General features: G+C 41.9%; 1 protein-coding gene across 6 annotated transcripts in view; it reads left to right on the top strand.

The window, feature by feature from the left end:
* Positions 1-19,049, top strand: part of magi1b (membrane associated guanylate kinase, WW and PDZ domain containing 1b) — a 131,007-nt gene that overhangs the window by 66,782 nt on the left and 45,176 nt on the right. For all 6 annotated transcript variants that reach the window (XM_041944176.1, XM_041944160.1, XM_041944168.1 and 3 more), the window contains exons 3-4: positions 14,191-14,310; positions 17,277-17,519. In XM_041944176.1, the coding sequence (XP_041800110.1) occupies positions 14,191-14,310; positions 17,277-17,519 (363 nt within the window). The remainder of the gene's footprint in view (positions 1-14,190; positions 14,311-17,276; positions 17,520-19,049) is intronic.

The following is a 19,049-nucleotide window of genomic DNA, read 5'->3' as shown; positions in this document are numbered from 1 at the left end:
CCCTCTGTATGGGAATCATTTAGAGCTGAAAGCATTGCTTATGAAGGGAAAATGGAGCACGTCACAGGTCCAGAGAAAGGCCTGTTTTGATCTCATTGTGGTATAGTGTGTGTGTGTGTGTGTGTGTGTGTGTGTGCGCGCATCGTCTCTTCATTGCGAGCCTCTTTCAGCCAGCCGGAGCAGTGAAAACACCCTCCCCCCTACTCAAAACACTCCATCCCAAATGAAAGGCATCCGTTCCAATCATTGAAAAACCATAACAGAAACTGCCCCCTTTAACATTTAATTCCCTGCCACCAACACATGAGGAGGACTCTTGAGCTTTTTGGGGCTTGAAGAATCAGGTGGGATGGTTGAAGTGTCTGTAAGGCTGGACGATAGACAGTAACCCCTCCTCCTCCCCACAAAACCAACAAGAAATAAGAAGAAAAAACGTAACCAGAATGTAGCTAGAAATTTGAGGACTGAAAAATGTTGGAAAATGCTGGAATCTGTGGCCTGTGCTTTTGGTTGGATTAACCCTTTGCTGGGACAGATGGCTTCATCCCCCTGCCGAGCTGACTGGGGTTTGTCACCCCTCCTGCATTTGTGTGTGTGTGTGTGTGTGTGTGTGTGTGTGTGTGTGTGTGTGTGTGTGTGTGTGTGTGTGTGTGTGTGTGTGTTTCACCAAAAAAAAAAAAAAAAACAAAAGAGCAGAAGCACTGGCAGGCTAGCAGTGGTAAAGACGGTGGATGAATCTGTTTTGGTATTGAAACATGACGGGGAGTCTTCTAACCCCCCCCCCAATGTTTGTGTGTGTCCACATGCAGTCGTCTGTTTCTTGAAAATTATCCATGGAGACATGCCTCACTATCTTCTTGGAAACTATGGACTAGCTGGCTAGCTTGACACCAGAACATGTTTATTGTGGAGATTTAGAGGAATGCTTCTGTAATAGCTTCGACACAACATTTGGGCCCATGAATGTTGCCAGATTTTCAAGGCAGGGCCATTATCCATGTTGTTTCGCTATGATCATCCATCAGCTACATACAATATTCTTTATGTGACCAGTTATTTCAGCAAGGCAGATGCTTCAATAAACCCCACGTAACCAGTCCAATGTGATAATTTGGAAGAACCATGTATGCCAGATTACAGCAGAAGCATTGGATATGATTGTATGGTGTTTATGCACACGCTTAATGTGTGTTACCCTCATTAGTGTCCGGCTGTGTTTACTCTGACTGCCGTAAGATGAAAGTCATAAATGTCTTGCAGACTAAAAGCGCTCATGTATGATTTACTGAGAAATCTTTGCTTTTGCACACTTCTCTGGTGTGCTGTCTGTGCATGAAATATAGTAGATGGTATATGTGCAATGAGGTTAACTTGAGAGTGAAATGACTGGACTCTTTGAAAGACATACAGCAGGCTAATTCATTCCACTACTAGGCCTGCCCTTAATGTAAAACAGTCATCACATTTCATTTCAAAGCAGCATGATTCAGTGCACGGGGCAGTTTTGTTTTCCCTTATTATGGGCAGGACTAAGGAAAAGCATTTGCTCGCTATACGTTGGGGCATCCATCTTTATTAGAAAGATAGCCAGAGCTGTTAGCGTGCATATCACATTGGCCCACTGCTTCACCCCTTCGCTCTACTTTCTCTACTGAGACGTGCACAGACTACGGACGCTGGAGAAATGAGGGATGCACACATCGTACCTCCGAGTTATACTCAAGCAGAATAAGCCAGACTGTAACCTGCTCCTGACTTCTTTAACTGAACAAACATTAACGTTGCCTTTTAGCCATAGGCGTTTGTTTTAAATATACTGGTGTGTTTTATTCCACATTTATTCCACATTTTCATGTTTAAGTAGATTGTCTAGTCAAAAGGGACCGATTTTACACATCAAAGTCTGTTTACAGGTCTTTGGGAGTACTACGGCATATGTGATAAAGGTTGTGTAAAGCTTTTTGTGGCTCCAGAGGGAACTACGTGACATCTGACAAATCGCCTCAAGTGTTGTCACTTCAGTCAGCGTTGGTTGTAGCTGATGACTCTAAGTTTGAAAATGAGCAAACTCTTACTGAGTTGGACAGAAATGAGTTTGTGAGATCTCTGTCGCCTGCTCCCCCTCTCTGCTGCTGCAGGCCAGCGGCTCAAGGCTGCATTAGCCGCTGCTAGCAAACGCATCCAAATCTCTGACTGAACTGTCAGCGGTCGAGTTGCATTGTGGATAATGACGGCTTCAGGTTTTTGAAGAATTTGATGTTTCTGCTTCTGCTGCATCAATTTTGGTGCTTTAAAAAAAAAGTGTTGAGAATCTGACAATGTGATGAGAGTTTAACACTAAATTAGTGGAGTGCTCTTTTAAACGTAGATCACAAGTATGAATGTGGAATTAAAGTTTATACGGCTGATCAGTGGTTGTTAAACTGAATTTTAAAGCCCTGGCAAAGACCTATAGAAGTCCAAACATGATTTTCAACATTTTTGCCATTACAATCAAGGCTTTTAACTATTTCCTTCCTCTTTTGTAACATTTCCTTGCATTCACCTGGATCGCCTTCTTGTTTGATGTACGTTGTTAGGATGTATTTGTTGATATTTTCAGTGGCATACACTATATTTTGCATTATTCTCAGAAGTCACCCCTTTTTCCCATGCAAAATGTTAGACTCCTGTTTACCGTGTGTAAAATGTTAGCAAATCTTCATTATCCTTCACATCTGGATTTCGGTATGACTGGTCATTTAAATGAGTTGCAGCCAAGAGGAATGAAGCAGTAGTTATTTGGTGTACTTCTGGATTACATGACATCATCAACATCAGAGCGGCAAAATGAAGTTTGGGCTTTTGGCAGGACCCAGTCGGCGGCTTGAGAAAAACCACAGTTGTCCTCCAGTCAAACCCGAATGCAGAAACAGTTTTGCCCGGCCACACAGGCAGTTGTCACATCTGCCAAATGTACTGGAGACAGAGAAAACACAAATGAGCAGATCAGAGGCTGGGAGGAGATGTCTGTGGTATTAACTTCCTTAATATTCTTTGTGTGAAAGAAAGAGTAGATGAATAGTGGTTTAAAGATTAAAAGAGTTGCCAGTGTTACAGATTAGAAGAGCTGGAACAAATGAAAGGACCAGTGAAAGAGGGAAGAAACAAAACACGGACAGAAAGGAAAGAAAGAAACGGAGGAGTGATAGAAGCAGAAAGGAGTGATAGAGGGGAGGTGCAGCCAAGGGAGGGAGTATCATGGGTTTCCTGTGCTATCCACCGGGTCGTGCTCATAAAAATTTTAATCGAGCTTTGCAGATAACCGCTTCTTCTCTAAGCTAGCACATGATTCATGTGTCTCATCCTTTGTAGGAATTTCCCGAAAACACTCTGAACGTCTGTGAGCGCTGCCATTGTTTCCATTTCAGTTGCAAGCTACTCAAAATGCACTCTTTCAAATAACTCCTGTCCTGAATGACCTGAATGCCAGCACACATGCCGAATAAGAATAGCTGAGTCTATTAATAGAACAATTATGATAATGAATCATTGCCAAACACATTTATGATGGCCTACTTTTCACTCATGGCACTAATCAGTTAACCATCATCATTCCCCCCCCCCCCCCCCCCCCCCCTTTTTTTTTGTTTGTTATTTTCACCCTACATTTTGAATTGCTCAAGGAATGAACCTGCAGTGCTCTGAGCTATAGGTGTTTTCCACCTTACTGTGCACATCGTTTCTGTGAACCCTCTGACTTTTGAAGACAATTTGTATCTAGGTCATACTGAAGTCTGTGTATCTGTTGGCGTAGTGTGGGCATACTCTGAAGGCCTGCCACAAATTGAGAGCTGGATTGAGATGGAAAAGACTCGATTATTTGGTGTTTGAGATACAGTAAAGGTCTGAGTGCAGAGTCAAGTCTTCTGAGTCTCAATGTTTTTGAAACGAATCCACACCCAAGCTGCATTATCATCTTTGTCTTCTTAGCTTATGTACTCATGAGTCTCCAAAACAAAGCTTCCAGGCACGTCCTAACTGTCACACTCTCACTGTGTTTGAGTAGATGAGTTTTCTTATGAACCTGACTAACTTGTTTGGTAAAGTCACTTGCCTTCCTGATGTTGAGTAATTCCAGGTTCGGCTGGCTGGGCAACAGAACACAAAGCACTCAATCTTCAGTGGTTCATGATTAGAAATAAAGTTATTATAGTTTGTTATGACAGCTAAATTACAAAACAGTCATTTTAAATGGCTCCAATCATTTTGAGACTACTTTTAACCTGTCAGACACATTACTATACTGGAGAGATGCTGCAAAAACGTGCTAATTTCTTGCACGAAAATAGCTGTGGTGTGTACAAAATAGTGAAATATGTCCATACGATCCAGGATATGTGTGCATTAACCCAGCTGGTCTTGGTTTTCTAACTGATGATGTTGTTATATCATCAGCAGTGACACACTGAGACATGTTTGAGTTGGTCAGTGTGATTGTTGCAGAGTAGATGAACATTGTTCAGTTTCATGTGAAGAGATCCTCTAAATAAATCTGAGTAAGTTACAAACAGATTCCTTAACCATTTCATCATTTCCTTTGCTTTGGATCCTTCGTATGATAGTCACAACTTAACTCACTTTACTGGCCATGTTCTCAGACCTCCCCAGGGCCTATAGTCCAAGATGCATAGGATAATCAGCACATCTGTCCATCTGCATTGTCGTTGGTTTTGGTTGTTGACAACATTCGGTTGTGGGTGGAGCAATCTTTCAGTGATACTCCCCTTAAAGTCTTAGGAGCCCTTGTGTCAGACTGAGGTCCTCCTCCTGGTTTGTTCAGCAAACAGCAAGTCAGTGAATTTCTTTCTGTTTTTACGGAATGTTGCTGTGATGTCACCTGAAAGAAAGAACTCTCAGAGGAAGACGAACAATTCTGATTGCTCCATTCACAGCATCCTTATCCCGAGGAAAGGTATAAGAACATGGATACTTTGCTTTAATTTTGGAGCTGCAGCTTTCATTGTGGAACTAATTTTTGCCCTTTGAACAGTGATGTTCACTGATATTTGGACACATTCACCTGGATCTTTGTATGATTTGGTCAAATCAACATATAGCAATGCTCACTCTTTTTTGTCTAAAGCTTTGTGGATGTTATGGAGTGCACAAAAAGAGAAAGAAACCCGGTACTAATATGAAAGAGGTGTTTGAGTCCGGTTCACTTGCATCTTTCAAAATAAAAAAAAACGTGAGATTTAAGCAACATGACGACATAATTATTCTGAAAAATGCCAAACTACAACACCAAACTGGAACCAATGAAGATGTCAAGCAAGATGACTCCTCAGCTGCCCCCAGCCATAAACCCAAAGTCGTCCAAGGAGTCAAGCCCAACATTGTCCTTGTGGAGGGAATTAAATGTAGGTCACAGCTAAAATGCAGGGGCAGGCCTGGGGGATATGTGGGCCCAGGGTGCTCTATCGCTCTGGGGGAATGCAAGCGTAGGAAATAAACAGATTTTTCACACACAGTTATTTTTAGAAGCTTGGTTGTGGCTCTGCATGCCTATATAGCCTCCTTTTAGATTTTTCTTGTATTTTGATGCTATTGTGTTAAAAAAAGATGGCAAATTTTAATGCTACGTTTTTTCCTCTGTCATTTAAACACATTTGTTGCCATGCTGAGCTTTTTTCCTGTCCTGTGTTTGCATCTCTGTCCTGTCCTCCTGCAAAATCTAGCACAGTTGAAACGAGTTGAAATTTACCTCTCAGTCGGGATCGTGTTGTGGATTGTGATGTTTCCGTGATGCATAATTGAATAATGTAGTCATTTTAGTCTTTCTCATAATGTCATTGTCCTCTCAAATCTAATCTTAGTGTCATTCTCTGCCTTCATAAATGTCAGCAACCTTACTCTGAGTCGATCTTGCCACTAGAAGGGCAGATGCTCCCTTAAAATAGTCTGCCATCAATTAAATATAGATGAGGTGCATGGATTTGTCTACCAGCGAGTGTTAGTTGCGCTGAAAGAGGGAAGAGGTGAAGAACTTCCATATATGAAGTACATTAAAGTAATCCATTTAGTTTCACAGTATTAAAATCATGAGGTCGGTGTCAGGGTTTTTATGTGACTGGTTTGTTAGTTTGTGAGACATCCAAACACTTTTATCTCTAATTTATTCCCATAAAGATAGAGTAAGAGGCTCACTTTTGTTCAGCACGAGCTAGAGAGGTGACCCATGAATGTACAGTGAAAGAAGGAAATGAATGCCTTTGCTTTCATATAAAGTCTTTGCCCGAGGCTTTCCAGCAGAGCTAGTTATAGATACTATAGATTTTTTAAAATAGATTTACTATTATCAGTCATCTTGGAATAATTAAATACTGCAACAAGTAAAAATGCCAGCCATCACGTTGTTGTCCTCATTGTTGACCTTGAACCAAGATGTGATGAACCTTAAACACAACAGTCAATTCAGTTGAGATGATGGGAAGCTGACAGAAAGGAGACAATTTGATATTGATCCTCTGTAAGATGAGTGACAGCGTAGACAAACTGGGAAGGCCAAGGTCACAGCGAGGGTGGTGACCAGTTGCTGTCATGTATTGATTGTGGTTTGAAAGACATCATGGTGTAACCGGATGCTCTCTGTAGTTGATAAGCCCAATCCAGAGGTACCGTGTGGAGGGGATGACATCACATGCAAGGTCACAATGACACTAAAGTGGTCACTATTAAGTTTTGGCAAAATACTGTCGCAAGCCAACTGTGTTTCCTATGAAGGTGAAACGTTTTAGTTAGGTAGGTTTGTAGCATTTTTACCTGTCAACAAAAACACTACAGGTGTAATTCTGATCTACGTACTATCCAATTAGTGTGTTTCAAGGTGCACTGAATTTTGTCCACCAGGCGTCAGAGAAAGTCCAAAGCCAACCCACTGAATCAAAAGTGTTAGCATACAGTTACCTACTTACACACCCTGAAGACACAAAGCAACATGAGCACCCTGTTGGAACCTTTTTTTATTGCTAACCCATAAATGTAATTCTAATATTAACTCAAGTTTTAGGTCAGGTTTAGTCCACCCACTCCTGAAAAAAATATGTGGCTCTCTTTAGCTCACAGGATGTTTGACTATCATCAGTAATGACTGGTGTGCTTTGCTTCTCTGCTATTTCATGCTGGACAGATTGTGTACACTTGACCTGCTTCAGCTTGTTTTCTTGGAACGCCTGAGCACTGTAAATGAAGAGCCTTCATGAGACAACTATACTGTCTCAGACCTGACAGAATAAACAAAACAATGAGCTGCAAAGAGCCGCGGGGTTTTTTTTTAATGTTACTAGTATCCCTTTTCGCATCACAAGAAGTTATTGATTGAATTTTAAAATTGAAAATATCTTTGAAGGGAGCTTTGAATTTATGTGAATATGCACTGAATGTGAATATGCCGTATAAGACAATATTATGTTCCTCAAATCTAAGTGTGTGTGTGTGAGTTTGTGTGTGTGTGTGTGTGTGTGTGTGTGTGTGTGTGTGTGTTTGGGATGGAGGTGGGCTTGCAAGATATACAAAGCTTTACTCATAATCAGTGGTTAGTTTTGCAAAAGGGTAGTCAATGTTGAAATTGAGTAAATGAGGGAAAGATTCAACTGACAGCACAATTTGAGTTTTTTTAAGTGAAAAATGGATGGATGGATGGATGGATGGATAGATGGATAGATAGATAGATAGATAGATAGATAGATAGATACTTTATTAATCTTCGAAGAGAAGTTTACAATTAATTATGACCAAATTTTGTGAAGGCTAATGTTGAGGTGTGCACCTGAGCAGTTCAGTTTCTGTTGCCAAGGGCGTTGAGGGAATTGCAGTTTAGTTCTAGGTCCTATGCCTGTGTTTTTTTGTTAAGGTCCATAAGTTAAAACATATAATTTACATGCAGATGGTGCAGTACGTAACACTATTCATAATACTTACACACCTATAATATTTTCGGTATGATGCACTGTCGTGACTTTGTCTTGCTTTCACTGTACTAATTGCATTTTGTTTCCTTTCTGTGCCATTTTTGTGGCTTCAAAACAATAACCTTTTCAGACTGAACCAAAATCAGAACAGGAACCCAGAAATCAATCAGCCTTTGTGTATATGTCTCTTTAAGCCTTTAACCTCTCTGTTTTTGCCAATTATTCTATCTGTCTTCATTAAGCCGGGCAAAACCTTTGGTTTTTCATCCCCAGTGCTACTGGCTGGAGGAGATTATGTCTGCCTACAGAAAAATGATGATGCATCAATGCAGAACCAGAGAAAACTTCTGCAAACCACCTATGTCTAAGAGTGACAGTGGCAATGTAGAAAAATATACATACATCAAGTTTACTATCATCACATCTATATAAATCTAAAATAAAAAACAAGACGAAACCTCTGCAAAGAGGTATTCAAAATTGACAGGTTATGCACATAACTCAAGCAACAAGAATTAAAACTGCAAAACAAGCATTAAATAGTTATAATAAATACTGTTGAATACATTACAGCATTAATACTGAGTGCTTGGCGTAAAGTTCTTAGTCCTTTCAGTTCTCTTCCTTGCACAGGCAATGAGAGTAGCAGTTTGGAGGTAGAGGGGACATCGGAAGGACCAGTCAGATATTTTCACCAGAGAGGTCATTATTTGGGGTCAGTGATTAAAGAAGCTTAACAGCTAGGAGATAGATGTTCTTGCTGGGAGGCTGTGAAGCCCCCTACCTGATGGGAGTGGAATGAATAAATTGTGGGATGGATGAGAGGGGTCCTTGATAATGCAAAAAGCTTTGTGGATGCAGCACTCCTGAATGGAGAGCAGAGAGAAGGATGAATTCTGTTTTCTCTTGTCCTCTTTATGAGCTAGGGTGACTTTAGGTCTGGGGTGTTGCAGGCCCCATACCAGATCTTGCGACTCAGCACATTTCTAATTGTGCCTCAATAGAATGTAGACAAGATTAGGGTTGGGAGTCTTGCCTGTCTCAATTGCTGCTGGAAGTGGAGGCATTGAACATTTTAGCCATATACGAGCCTTGGATTGTGGGTCCTGACTCTTTTAACATCAGAAGTGCTTAATTCAATGGGGTTTGGTCAAGATGGGCCTCGTTGTATTCCACTGTCACCTGTCTTTGTACCTGCCCACTACCCCTGCTACTACTGCTGATACAGGCAGTCACAGAATCAGTGGGCTGGACACACATCCCTGCATTCAGTGTGTTGGTATTGGAGATGTTTTTGGCGAGCTGGAGGGCCTTGAGACCTAGCTGAGATAAATAAAATAAATAAAAAATGACAGTATTAAAAACTCAGCTCAGGTTACTAGACAGCATCCTGATATCCTCTTGTTCAGGTGTATTAGGATGGTGTAGAAGGCAAAGGATGTCATGTTGTTTGTGGTCCAGCATGACCACAAACAACATGACATGCCAAGTTTTTTGTGTGAATTTTATGTGGTCCATAACTAGTCACTGACCACTGTTAAAGCCGCAAGGTAGTAAATGTTGGGATAATTGTTGGGATAATTGTTGGGCCTGAGGGGAGCAGAAACCAGTGGGTCATGTCTTAATGTTTGATAAGTCTTGAAACTGAACTTCCTGATTCATGTTAGCATCTTTTTTACTTTTCCCTGTAGCAACACACCCACACAACACAACAATGCAGTCGCTTGTGTTGTTTTGCCATGGTGCTGTGTCTGTCAGTCTGAAAGTTCCTGTATGCCGTGTTTCCACCACGTGACATCACATGCTCGACTCGACCGGACTCTACTCGCTCTTTTTTGTTTTTCCATCAGCAAAAGTTGTGGGTAGTACCTTGTACTTTTTTGGTCTGTTGGTCTCTGATAAGATTCTCCAGTTTTTTTCAGCAGTCTTTGTCTTGCTCCATTCAGCCTTTTCTGAAACAAAGTTTCCCCCCTTGCTGGAACAAACCAGCCATACAGTGAGAGCCAATAACACCATGCATTCAATATCCTCCAATGTGTTTGTATCACGGTCAAGATGATGTCACGGCAGCGTCACGCGGCGACGATTAGCTTAGAATCCCACCTACGTGAGTGGGTACTATCTGCAGTGGAAAACAATCAAGAAAAGTACCTTGGACCAAAAGTAAGTCGAGCAGAGTAGAGCCGAGCCGTACCATGCAGTGGAAACACAGCTTTCCCTCTCACTGCGTCTCTGAAGGGTCATTCAAAGCTAAAGCATTTTTGGCAGCAGTATTAAAGCTTGAGACCAAACAATGAGGAACGTTTAAAACAGAAACAAAAGGCAGTAACTGCTGTTTAATGATGAATTCAGAATGGCAACACTGTCAGATGATAGGGAGAAACAACTGACATAAACATAGTGGTAACATGGTCAGACCCATGCTTCACTATCGTGGTATGGTTGTGATGTGGTTAGCCCTAACTACAACATGGTTATTTAGAGTTGAGTAGCTGTAGATACAGTGCAGAGGTGCTGAACCAAGTTGTTCTCCTCACTGTGGGGGTCTAATCTGGTCACCGTAGGTGGTTCACAGCATAGACAGGACAGTTCTCCTGTGGCTGTTATGGTAATGAAACTGTGTGTGTGTGTGTGTGTTTGTGTGTGTGTGTGTGCAGAAGAGGTAGCTGCATAAAGCTCCATTAAGGGATTACCCTCCACCAGCAGCTCCCGTTTAGCCCCAGACCATGCTATTTGGTGACCATGCACCTCATCTTCATTGTCAGTGAGGGATTGTGTGTGTGTGCATAAGCATGTTCTGCATTCATATACACACGACTCCTCTGTGACTGTCTGAGTCAGCTGAGGTGGCTCAGCATTGTGCCCTCATCTGTGTGATGGGACAGACAAGAGGACAGACGGAGAGAGGGAGGGACAGAATCCAAGGTTACGTAGCCCTCCACATCTTCGAACATGAAACTATAAAAATCTTACTGCGTTCTGTACAATAACCCTGGCCCTCATCCGCGGAAATTTACCGTGCTTTGTGTCAGCTTCACCCAGTTTTACATTCATGTAGTCGATCCCTGGGCTCAATCATATTCTGTATGAATACGGATGTTGGTCTTTACCCAAGCAGATCATTTTCTGGAGCTTTGAGGGTTTGACCCAACGGCATTCCTGTCTGTAGCTTGCTCGTATTCCAAATATTTGGCTTTGTTGAGTTGAAAGCATTTTTTTATTAACAAGTTTAAACCACAAAATATTTTGTCTCTGTCAAGAGTTTTTCTCTCTCTTGTGTGTCTCTGTCAGACTTCTCAGTCTCCTCCCACAAACTGACCAATAAATGTATTTAAAAAAATAAAATAACCCACGACAACACAACCAAGAGAGTCTGGTAACGCAGCAGCATCAGCATCAGCATCAGCATCAAAAGTCAGAAAGGCTTTCATTCACTTTGAGCTCACAGTTGGAGTGACGCCGGAGCAAAACTGGAGCAGGATGGAGTGGGGAAACAAGGTGTTACTCCAGGTTTTCAGTGCTCCATCCGAAATCCTACTGCTCGCCCTCCTTGCTCCACTCACGCTCTGGTCGGTCGGCAGGGGGACGCTGCTTGCTGCAGGACTGCGATTTCAGTTGTAGAAATGGGAAAGTTGATTAGTCACTTATTTGCTAGTCACTGATTACCCACTCTGCTGCAATTGGCGACTAGGATGCGTTAATCCTGATCTCCCGATTGCATATTCTTACTGAATATCAATTCATAACAATCATTGGCCATTTGATCTGGCATTCTCTAGCGTTTATACTTTCCTATAGGGACCAGAGCAGTCATACCTCTGTTGTACTGCATATTTCTGTCATGGTACATGGTAGAAGAGACTGTGTCGAGGACTGCGTCATCACTGGAGGACAAAAATCCCCACATACAGTAGCTTCCCCACATCTCCCTCTATCCTTCCTGTGCTGTCCCTAGCAACAGCAGAGACCCAGTGGCATGATGCATGAAGACACAGAAATTACTTTCATTCTTTTTTTGTCTTTTTTTTTTTTTTAGAACATACAGTCCTGGATAATTTATTGTTGCGTGTTGTATTGTTGTGTGTATTGTGGGCATGAGTGCATGTGTTTTGATGCAGCAGGAGTGGCTCCCAGCTCCCCGCGCTACAGTACGACTGCCAATATCTCAACACTTGTTTCCTTGATCATCTTCTTGAAATGCTAATGATGAGTTTTTTTCACAACGCCCACCCAACAATCTCAGCTGGTGGTGATGCTGAAGCCGTTAAGACAGCCAGCGCTAGATGAACACCCTAACAGCAAATCTCCAAGGCTTCATTGCATGTGCTGGCCCTTAGCTCTGGTAGTCTCATTCCTCTTACTACATTTTAGAAGTCAGCATCCAGAATAGTTGTTGTTCCACTCATACAGTCCCTACTCTGGGCAGGAGTCTCTGTGCACAACTCTTAACTCCCAACCTGTCTTTCCGTCTCACTCTATTTCACAGCTTGGTCAATGGAGCTTTTGTGGGGAGGGTATTGAATTAATCAGGCCTATAGCGATGACAGTGTCTTACCCCTGGGTCTAAGCCAAGGCTCTGCTTTTCTATCCCTTTTGAAACACCGGACACAATTCCACTTCCTATTTGGTTTTCTAAGAGCAGCAGTGTCTAAATGGAGTCGAATCAATGACCACTTTTGTGTGGGAAGTGAACTGACAGTCGGCTGAACGCTCGGGCTCGGCTGAGGACTCTCCAAGGTCGACATTCTGTAAAAGACTTGGTGCCTGGGAATGAGCGAACTGGCTATTTGTTTGATAGACTGCAGAGTGGATTTGTTTACAGATTGTGAAATCTTGAAATTTGTGGGCACTTAAGTGTGGATGTTTATGATGAACAGGAAGATTTCCCCCCTCTGTGTGCCCTATAGAGAAGCCTATAACAAAAATAACATAGAAGAATAGTCTGATTGTGACAACTGTCACTGTGGTTGAACTGATGCACGTCAAGAATATTTTGTGTGAGAAGTTCGCTGTCTTCAGACATTTCAACATGCATGCCTTTCTGCATGTTTGCATGAGTGTAATGCACGCTCACTCGAGTTAGGGTCTCCACATCTGTGATTTATCACCAGTGTCACTGGATGTGGCTGCAGTGGGCGCCTCTCCCCCTCTCCCCACACATCTATTTTTACCAGCTTATTGCTTACCAACCCACTGGAGACAGAGTGATTGGAAGATGAGACAAATAGATCAAGACATGGAAGAGAGGGAAGGCAAGCGAAGGTAGCAAAGAAGGGAAAGCCCAAACAGATGTCCATCAAAACAAGCAAGATGAGAAAGATTATTTGCTGTGAGCACTGTCAGTTTAAACTGCTTTGTAAGCCCCTGACAGAATCATTTTGTTTCTGTGGTAGGATACAGTACATAAAGTAGAGAACAAGACTCCTAGCAAAAGAGCCTATCGCGAGCCTATCGAATGTGCATTATGAGGCAACGACTGACCTATTGACTTTTATTCTTTAACAGATTCCCATTAGCTTCCATAAAGTGGTCGCAAGTCTTCCTGGGGTCCTCAATAACCAAACAACAAAAATTACAAATAAAAATCATGCTGTATCATGACCGAACGTTTAAAAGAAAAAAAATCCAACTGTCATTGTCAGTTAAACTTGTGGTGTTTGTCGTCAGTGTGTTATTTGTTGATTTGTTGTCATTTCACTATTTGCTCTGCTGTAAAGCTGTTTACCATTGATACCACGCTGGCCAACTGTCAGCAGTCGTTAAAGACAAGTGCTAGAATCTCACAGGCTACATGCCAAACCCCACACATGTTCACACACACACTCACACTCCCATTTCCCCCCACAAATGGCAGGATCCCACTGTGGTGCTACTACGATACCTCACACTCTACCCCAGTGTGAAGAAGATACAGCAAACAATGGATCGTCTTCCTTTTGGAGACTGCGGTCATGTTATTTGTGATTTACATGTACCAGTATTACAAATGTAAATTTTAGTACTATTCCCCAGACACTTAACTTCATCCATCTAATTTACCTCAAAACCTGGAGAGAAAGTGTTCGTAAGGATAAATGGCTGCTAAACCAGCTTTAAGTTAGTACAATGAATGGACTGAAGACTACAATGAAAACAATGCTTCCAGTTAGTTATCACACAGTAGCTGCCACTGTAATCTTCAACTGCATTTGTCATTCTACTTTGTTCACTCCTCCCCTGTCTCTGATTGCTTGTCCAGGTACAACCCGCGCCCCCCGAGAGGGAGAAGTTCCTGGCGTGGACTACAACTTCCTCTCTGTGGAGGACTTTCTGGAGTTGGAGAAGAGTGGAACCCTATTGGAAATTGGAACATATGAAGGTAAATTAGAAATGACAGATTGGGTTAGTTGTATTGTTTGTAACTTCCATTGATAAAAACATTGTGTTGTTTTGATGTGCATTTTATTTTCATGAATAGCTGACCCAACATAGAGGATGTGTTGTTGATGTATTGCCAGCATAGCTTCAGTGAAGTTTAGAGCTATAAAGATCCATATTAAAAGTTTCAGATATTTAGATAATCAACAGTTAACATTAGGGATGTTTTAAGCAAGTCTTGTTAACATAGAGATACAACAGGACTGTGATACGCAAATACACAAAAGAATAATCCTTCAGTATCAGAGCTGAGCTGGATGCTTTTAGTGGCTGTATGTAGGAGTTCACAGACACGACTTTCACTCTTGTTCTGTCTGTGTGTCAGTAAGTGAGCACTCTTAAATTGTCAAATGGCATTGAACCTGACTTTGGACAGGTGTGCCAGCTTGTGTGGTACAAAATATGTCAATAAATAACTCTTTCTGTACCTCCAGCCAGTGCTTAAACTCGCCCACCCATGGTACATTGTTAGCAAGCAGGCATATTGTGTCCCTGTCTTGGCCAATCAGCCCACTTCTGGACAGGTGCACCTGCTGGCACAGCAGGAGGGAAAAGTGTCTCCTCTCTGCTTCCAGCCAGCACTCAAAACATGCCCTCCCTGCCACAGTCAAGCCTTGGTGTCATCGCAGTACAATGCAGCATGAAAAAAGTTTTTATTTTTAAACAATTTTTCTCAACTAGAAAAATTTTTTTTGGTTCCGTTATGTACAGCTATTGCTATCACTCTGTCCGCCATTAATATGGGTCAAATAGCTGTCAGCAACATGCTCACCTCGTATCTCTGGAGGTTGTTGAAAGTAGCTCTCTGACATATTGGGAAACCCTAGCTGGAGTAGAGGTAGACACAGAAAAGTTTAAAAATGGCACCAAAAAATTTGGCTGAAAGTGGAAAAGGCTGTCGTCAAAATCTTGATATGATTTCTCTTTAATGTAAGCAACATCACAAAGGTGATTTCATGAAAAGTTGGTGTGGTGGATGTTAGATACTGTTGGGAGCTGTCAGTATTCAGTGTCGTTGGTTGGATAGTGTTGGTGTTAGTATTTGGTTGAGATGTGTAGGCAGGCTAGTCACGCTGATACAGACACGTCAACCTCTTAGGTCAGGTCAAAGGTCTTTGGGTCATAAGGTGTGATCTCTTGAGGCCTCAGCACTTACTTTTTGACCTAACTGTATTCACAGCCTACCTGTCATCCAGATCATCCAGTGTGTCGTTCAGTATTTGCTTAACTCCAAAAATTAATTTCAGTTATCATTGCATGTACAACATATAACATTTTTGGTTTACTGATAATCCAAAGTCACTAGTGACACACTAGAAGGACTGTAAAACAATAGCACTACCATGTATCACCTCCATTCAGTCAGATATTGTTTAATTAAGTGTCTGCTGTGTCCACTTAGCTTGTTCAGTGTTGCATAACAGTGGATTTTCCTCTGACGACAAAGCAGTAGAAGCAAACAAGGCCGATGTACTTCTGACTGGCAACTACCTTACTCACTTCCACTGATGAGAGCATGGAGAAAATCAGAAACTTTCAAAGATCTTCCTTTCACTTGCTTTAAACAAAGTAGTTTCTGACCACATCAGATCCAGCCAGCTAAACTTAGGAGGCTGGGGTCATAGAGAAGGCTGGAGGACATACCATGCTCCAACCATCACAAATTTCAAGGATGCTAAAACCAAAACTGGCCTAGTAGTTGGATTTGCCCCTTTGTTAGGTCTGTCAAGTGTGCTCACAATTCAAATATCAAGCAGCATTGGCTTGCGAGTGTGTGTACTATTTAAAACAGGAAATGATGACAAACTGGTCCAAATTACAAATGGGGATATTTCAATTATTACTCAATTTAAATCACTTTGTGACCTCAGATGGCACTGTGCTTGGTGTTTTCAGCTGTAGTATGTGTTCTAACTTAATTGGCATGATGCATGGACATGAACAACAAAAAGTTGTTTTGGACTGTATGAGGAAGGGACTAAAAAATGACTGAAATGACCAAACGAAGTGTTCAAACCAGCTTCCAGGAATAAACTCTGATTATGAATAAGCCTTGGTCGATGAGCAAAACCATCGCCTCACCTGAATATTTCCATAACCACACTTGACTGTAGGTTATGTGTTCTTCAGCAGTAACATTATGTTATGTTTTTGTCCAGGAATGCAATGATATGTTTGTTGGCCACACATACACAGGTACTTTTCTTCTTTCTTCCTTCATCCTCCAAAATAATAATGTGCAGTAAGATGGCTCTCTGGCAAATAGCAGGACTCTGGCACTGGCTCACCTAATTGCAACGCTTATTAATGTTATCAATTACACCTGTGTATTTCCTGCTATGACATGCCAAAATGTCTATTTCCCATTTAAGTTACAGTTTGCCAATTTATCTTTTTGAACTTGAATTATCTTTTTACTGGTGCCACCTGGACTAGACCATTCTTTTTTCCATTGCCTTTATATTTTTAATGCTAACGTCATTCTGTCTAAAGTTGGCTTTATATTCTGGTCTTCAGACGGTTAAGTGTCCTTATGTCTGCCTGGTTTAGCTTTGGATGATAATGACTTGGTTTGTGAAGTAAAATAAAAAAATATTGGTATTCATAGTTTGTGGTAAGTTAAAACAAAGTTGTCTCTGTTGTGAACTTTATTTGAGTCAAGTTAGTAAGAAATTTAGTTCTGCTTCAGTCACATTTCCCGCAGACAACACCAGACTATTTATTTGCATACAAAGGCTATAACTAAACCCCCTCCATTACACACACACACACACACACACACACACACACACACACACACACACAGAACCCTTTGACCCCTCCTCTCTAACCCTCCTTCTAAAATGCCCTCCTTTTCACCATCTTTTTTTAATCCCGCCCCTCCCTGCCTTCTTCTTCGTTGCCTAGGTAACTATTATGGAACGCCCAAGCCACCGGTGCAGCCCCCCGGTGGGAAAGTGATTAGCAGTAGCAGTAGCGGCGGTGATGCCCCACTGCCAGACGGGCTCAGCGGTAGCCTGCCGGGCTCGCAGCACTCCACTCCCCGACGCACCAAGTCCTACAATGACATGCACAATGCTGGAATAGGGCCTGGAGAGCAGCAGCAGGAGGACGACGAGGACCTCCCTGACATGAACAGTAGTTTTACAGGTACGTACAAAGGACAGGAGGTTACAGAAAAGGAGGGGGAGGAAAGAGGAGAAGGAATGGATGGATAATGAAAGGATGCCTTCACAGGTTTTAACTGTTGTTTGAGTCACAAGGAATTCTGCAAGAACACAATTTGGACACTGTAAGGCTTTACCAATGGCTGCATGGAAATATGCCAGATGAAAGCCTAAAAAGCGAGGATGCCAGTCGTGAAATAAAGTGACCAATCCATGCATGTGGTTCAACATGATGTGAAGTCATAATAGTAGAAAGCAGAATCTTTATTGGAAGTCAATGGAAGTTTGCCCTCCCAAAATGCTGAAATCCCAGAGCATCCGTTGTAAAAATGACACTTTTGTTTTCTGTTACAAATGTTAAAAAAGACCAGTGAGACCATTTTAACACCTAAACTTTAATAGTTTAATTTGACTGGTAGACAACTGAAGAAACAATAACTTTCAGCTGAGGGGTCTGATGTCAGATGGTAGTGATGATGATGATGATGATGATGATGATGATGATGCTACTCCTCGCAGCTGGTTCTCCAGGTTTGGGTCAGTCAGTCTTGAGCGGTGCTGAGTCTTTGCAGGAGTCCGTTTTGAAAAGAGCTGCTCTCGTTAGTCGTTTGTTGCTTTGCAGCTCAGTGATTTCATGTTGTAGGTTGTCAGGCTCATCAGCTGGTTCCACATTAAATACGTTCAGTTCCTTTTGTTTACTTTTCCTGTCCTGAAACCTCTCACCAAACAGCTGAAGGAGTTTTCACACAGATGTTGTAGCAGCTTTTGTTCTTGCAGAGCAGGTAAATGCACAGTGTTTCCTCTTTGACTCACTGAGAGCTGAGAGGTTGCTGGAGCTTGAGGTTCAGCTCTGAGAGGTTCTTGGAAATGTCCACCATGAAGGTCAAATCGCGCAGACACTTCAATCACTGAGTTTCCGCATCAGGTTTCTCTTCATCTCTATGAATTATTCCAGACAAACAGATACTTGGAACAATTTTACTTTCTCTGCTTGTAGCAGCTCCACGGCAGCAACAAGGCTTTCTTTCATAAATTCTCCTTCTGAATGAGGTGTCAGCTTCTTAGCTGTTAGCTCGCTCACCATTAAACTCGCCTGCATAACACTGTCTCTGTCAGAATGTGGTCTTGTGAAAGCAGCTTGTTGGGTGTCCAAATTCTGCCAAAGAGTGTTAATTTATCCAAACGCATTTGTCCTCGCAGCTCATCCAGTTCAGCATGTCTGTAGCTGTAATGATGCTTCAGATTAGCAATCTTCATCGCTGGGAGTTCATCCCCACAAACTAACTTGGTTTTGACAGCAACAAAAAAAAATGATTGTTTCTCTATTTCTCTTTGAAAGCATGACATGCTGCACCTACTTATGTTTTGCTGACCGGTGACATGATGCATTGACGTGATAACTACTACTACTCTTCCTACTTTATGCAGGTGTAATACTAAATAGCTGGAATACCCCTTTACATTAATACCACTGGGTTTTTATATGGTTAGTCAGACAAAATAAGCAAAATGT

Source organism: Chelmon rostratus, chromosome 2, assembly GCF_017976325.1.
Source record: "Chelmon rostratus isolate fCheRos1 chromosome 2, fCheRos1.pri, whole genome shotgun sequence".
NCBI lineage: Eukaryota > Metazoa > Chordata > Actinopteri > Chaetodontiformes > Chaetodontidae > Chelmon > Chelmon rostratus.
This window is presented reverse-complemented; position numbering and strand designations above follow the sequence as displayed.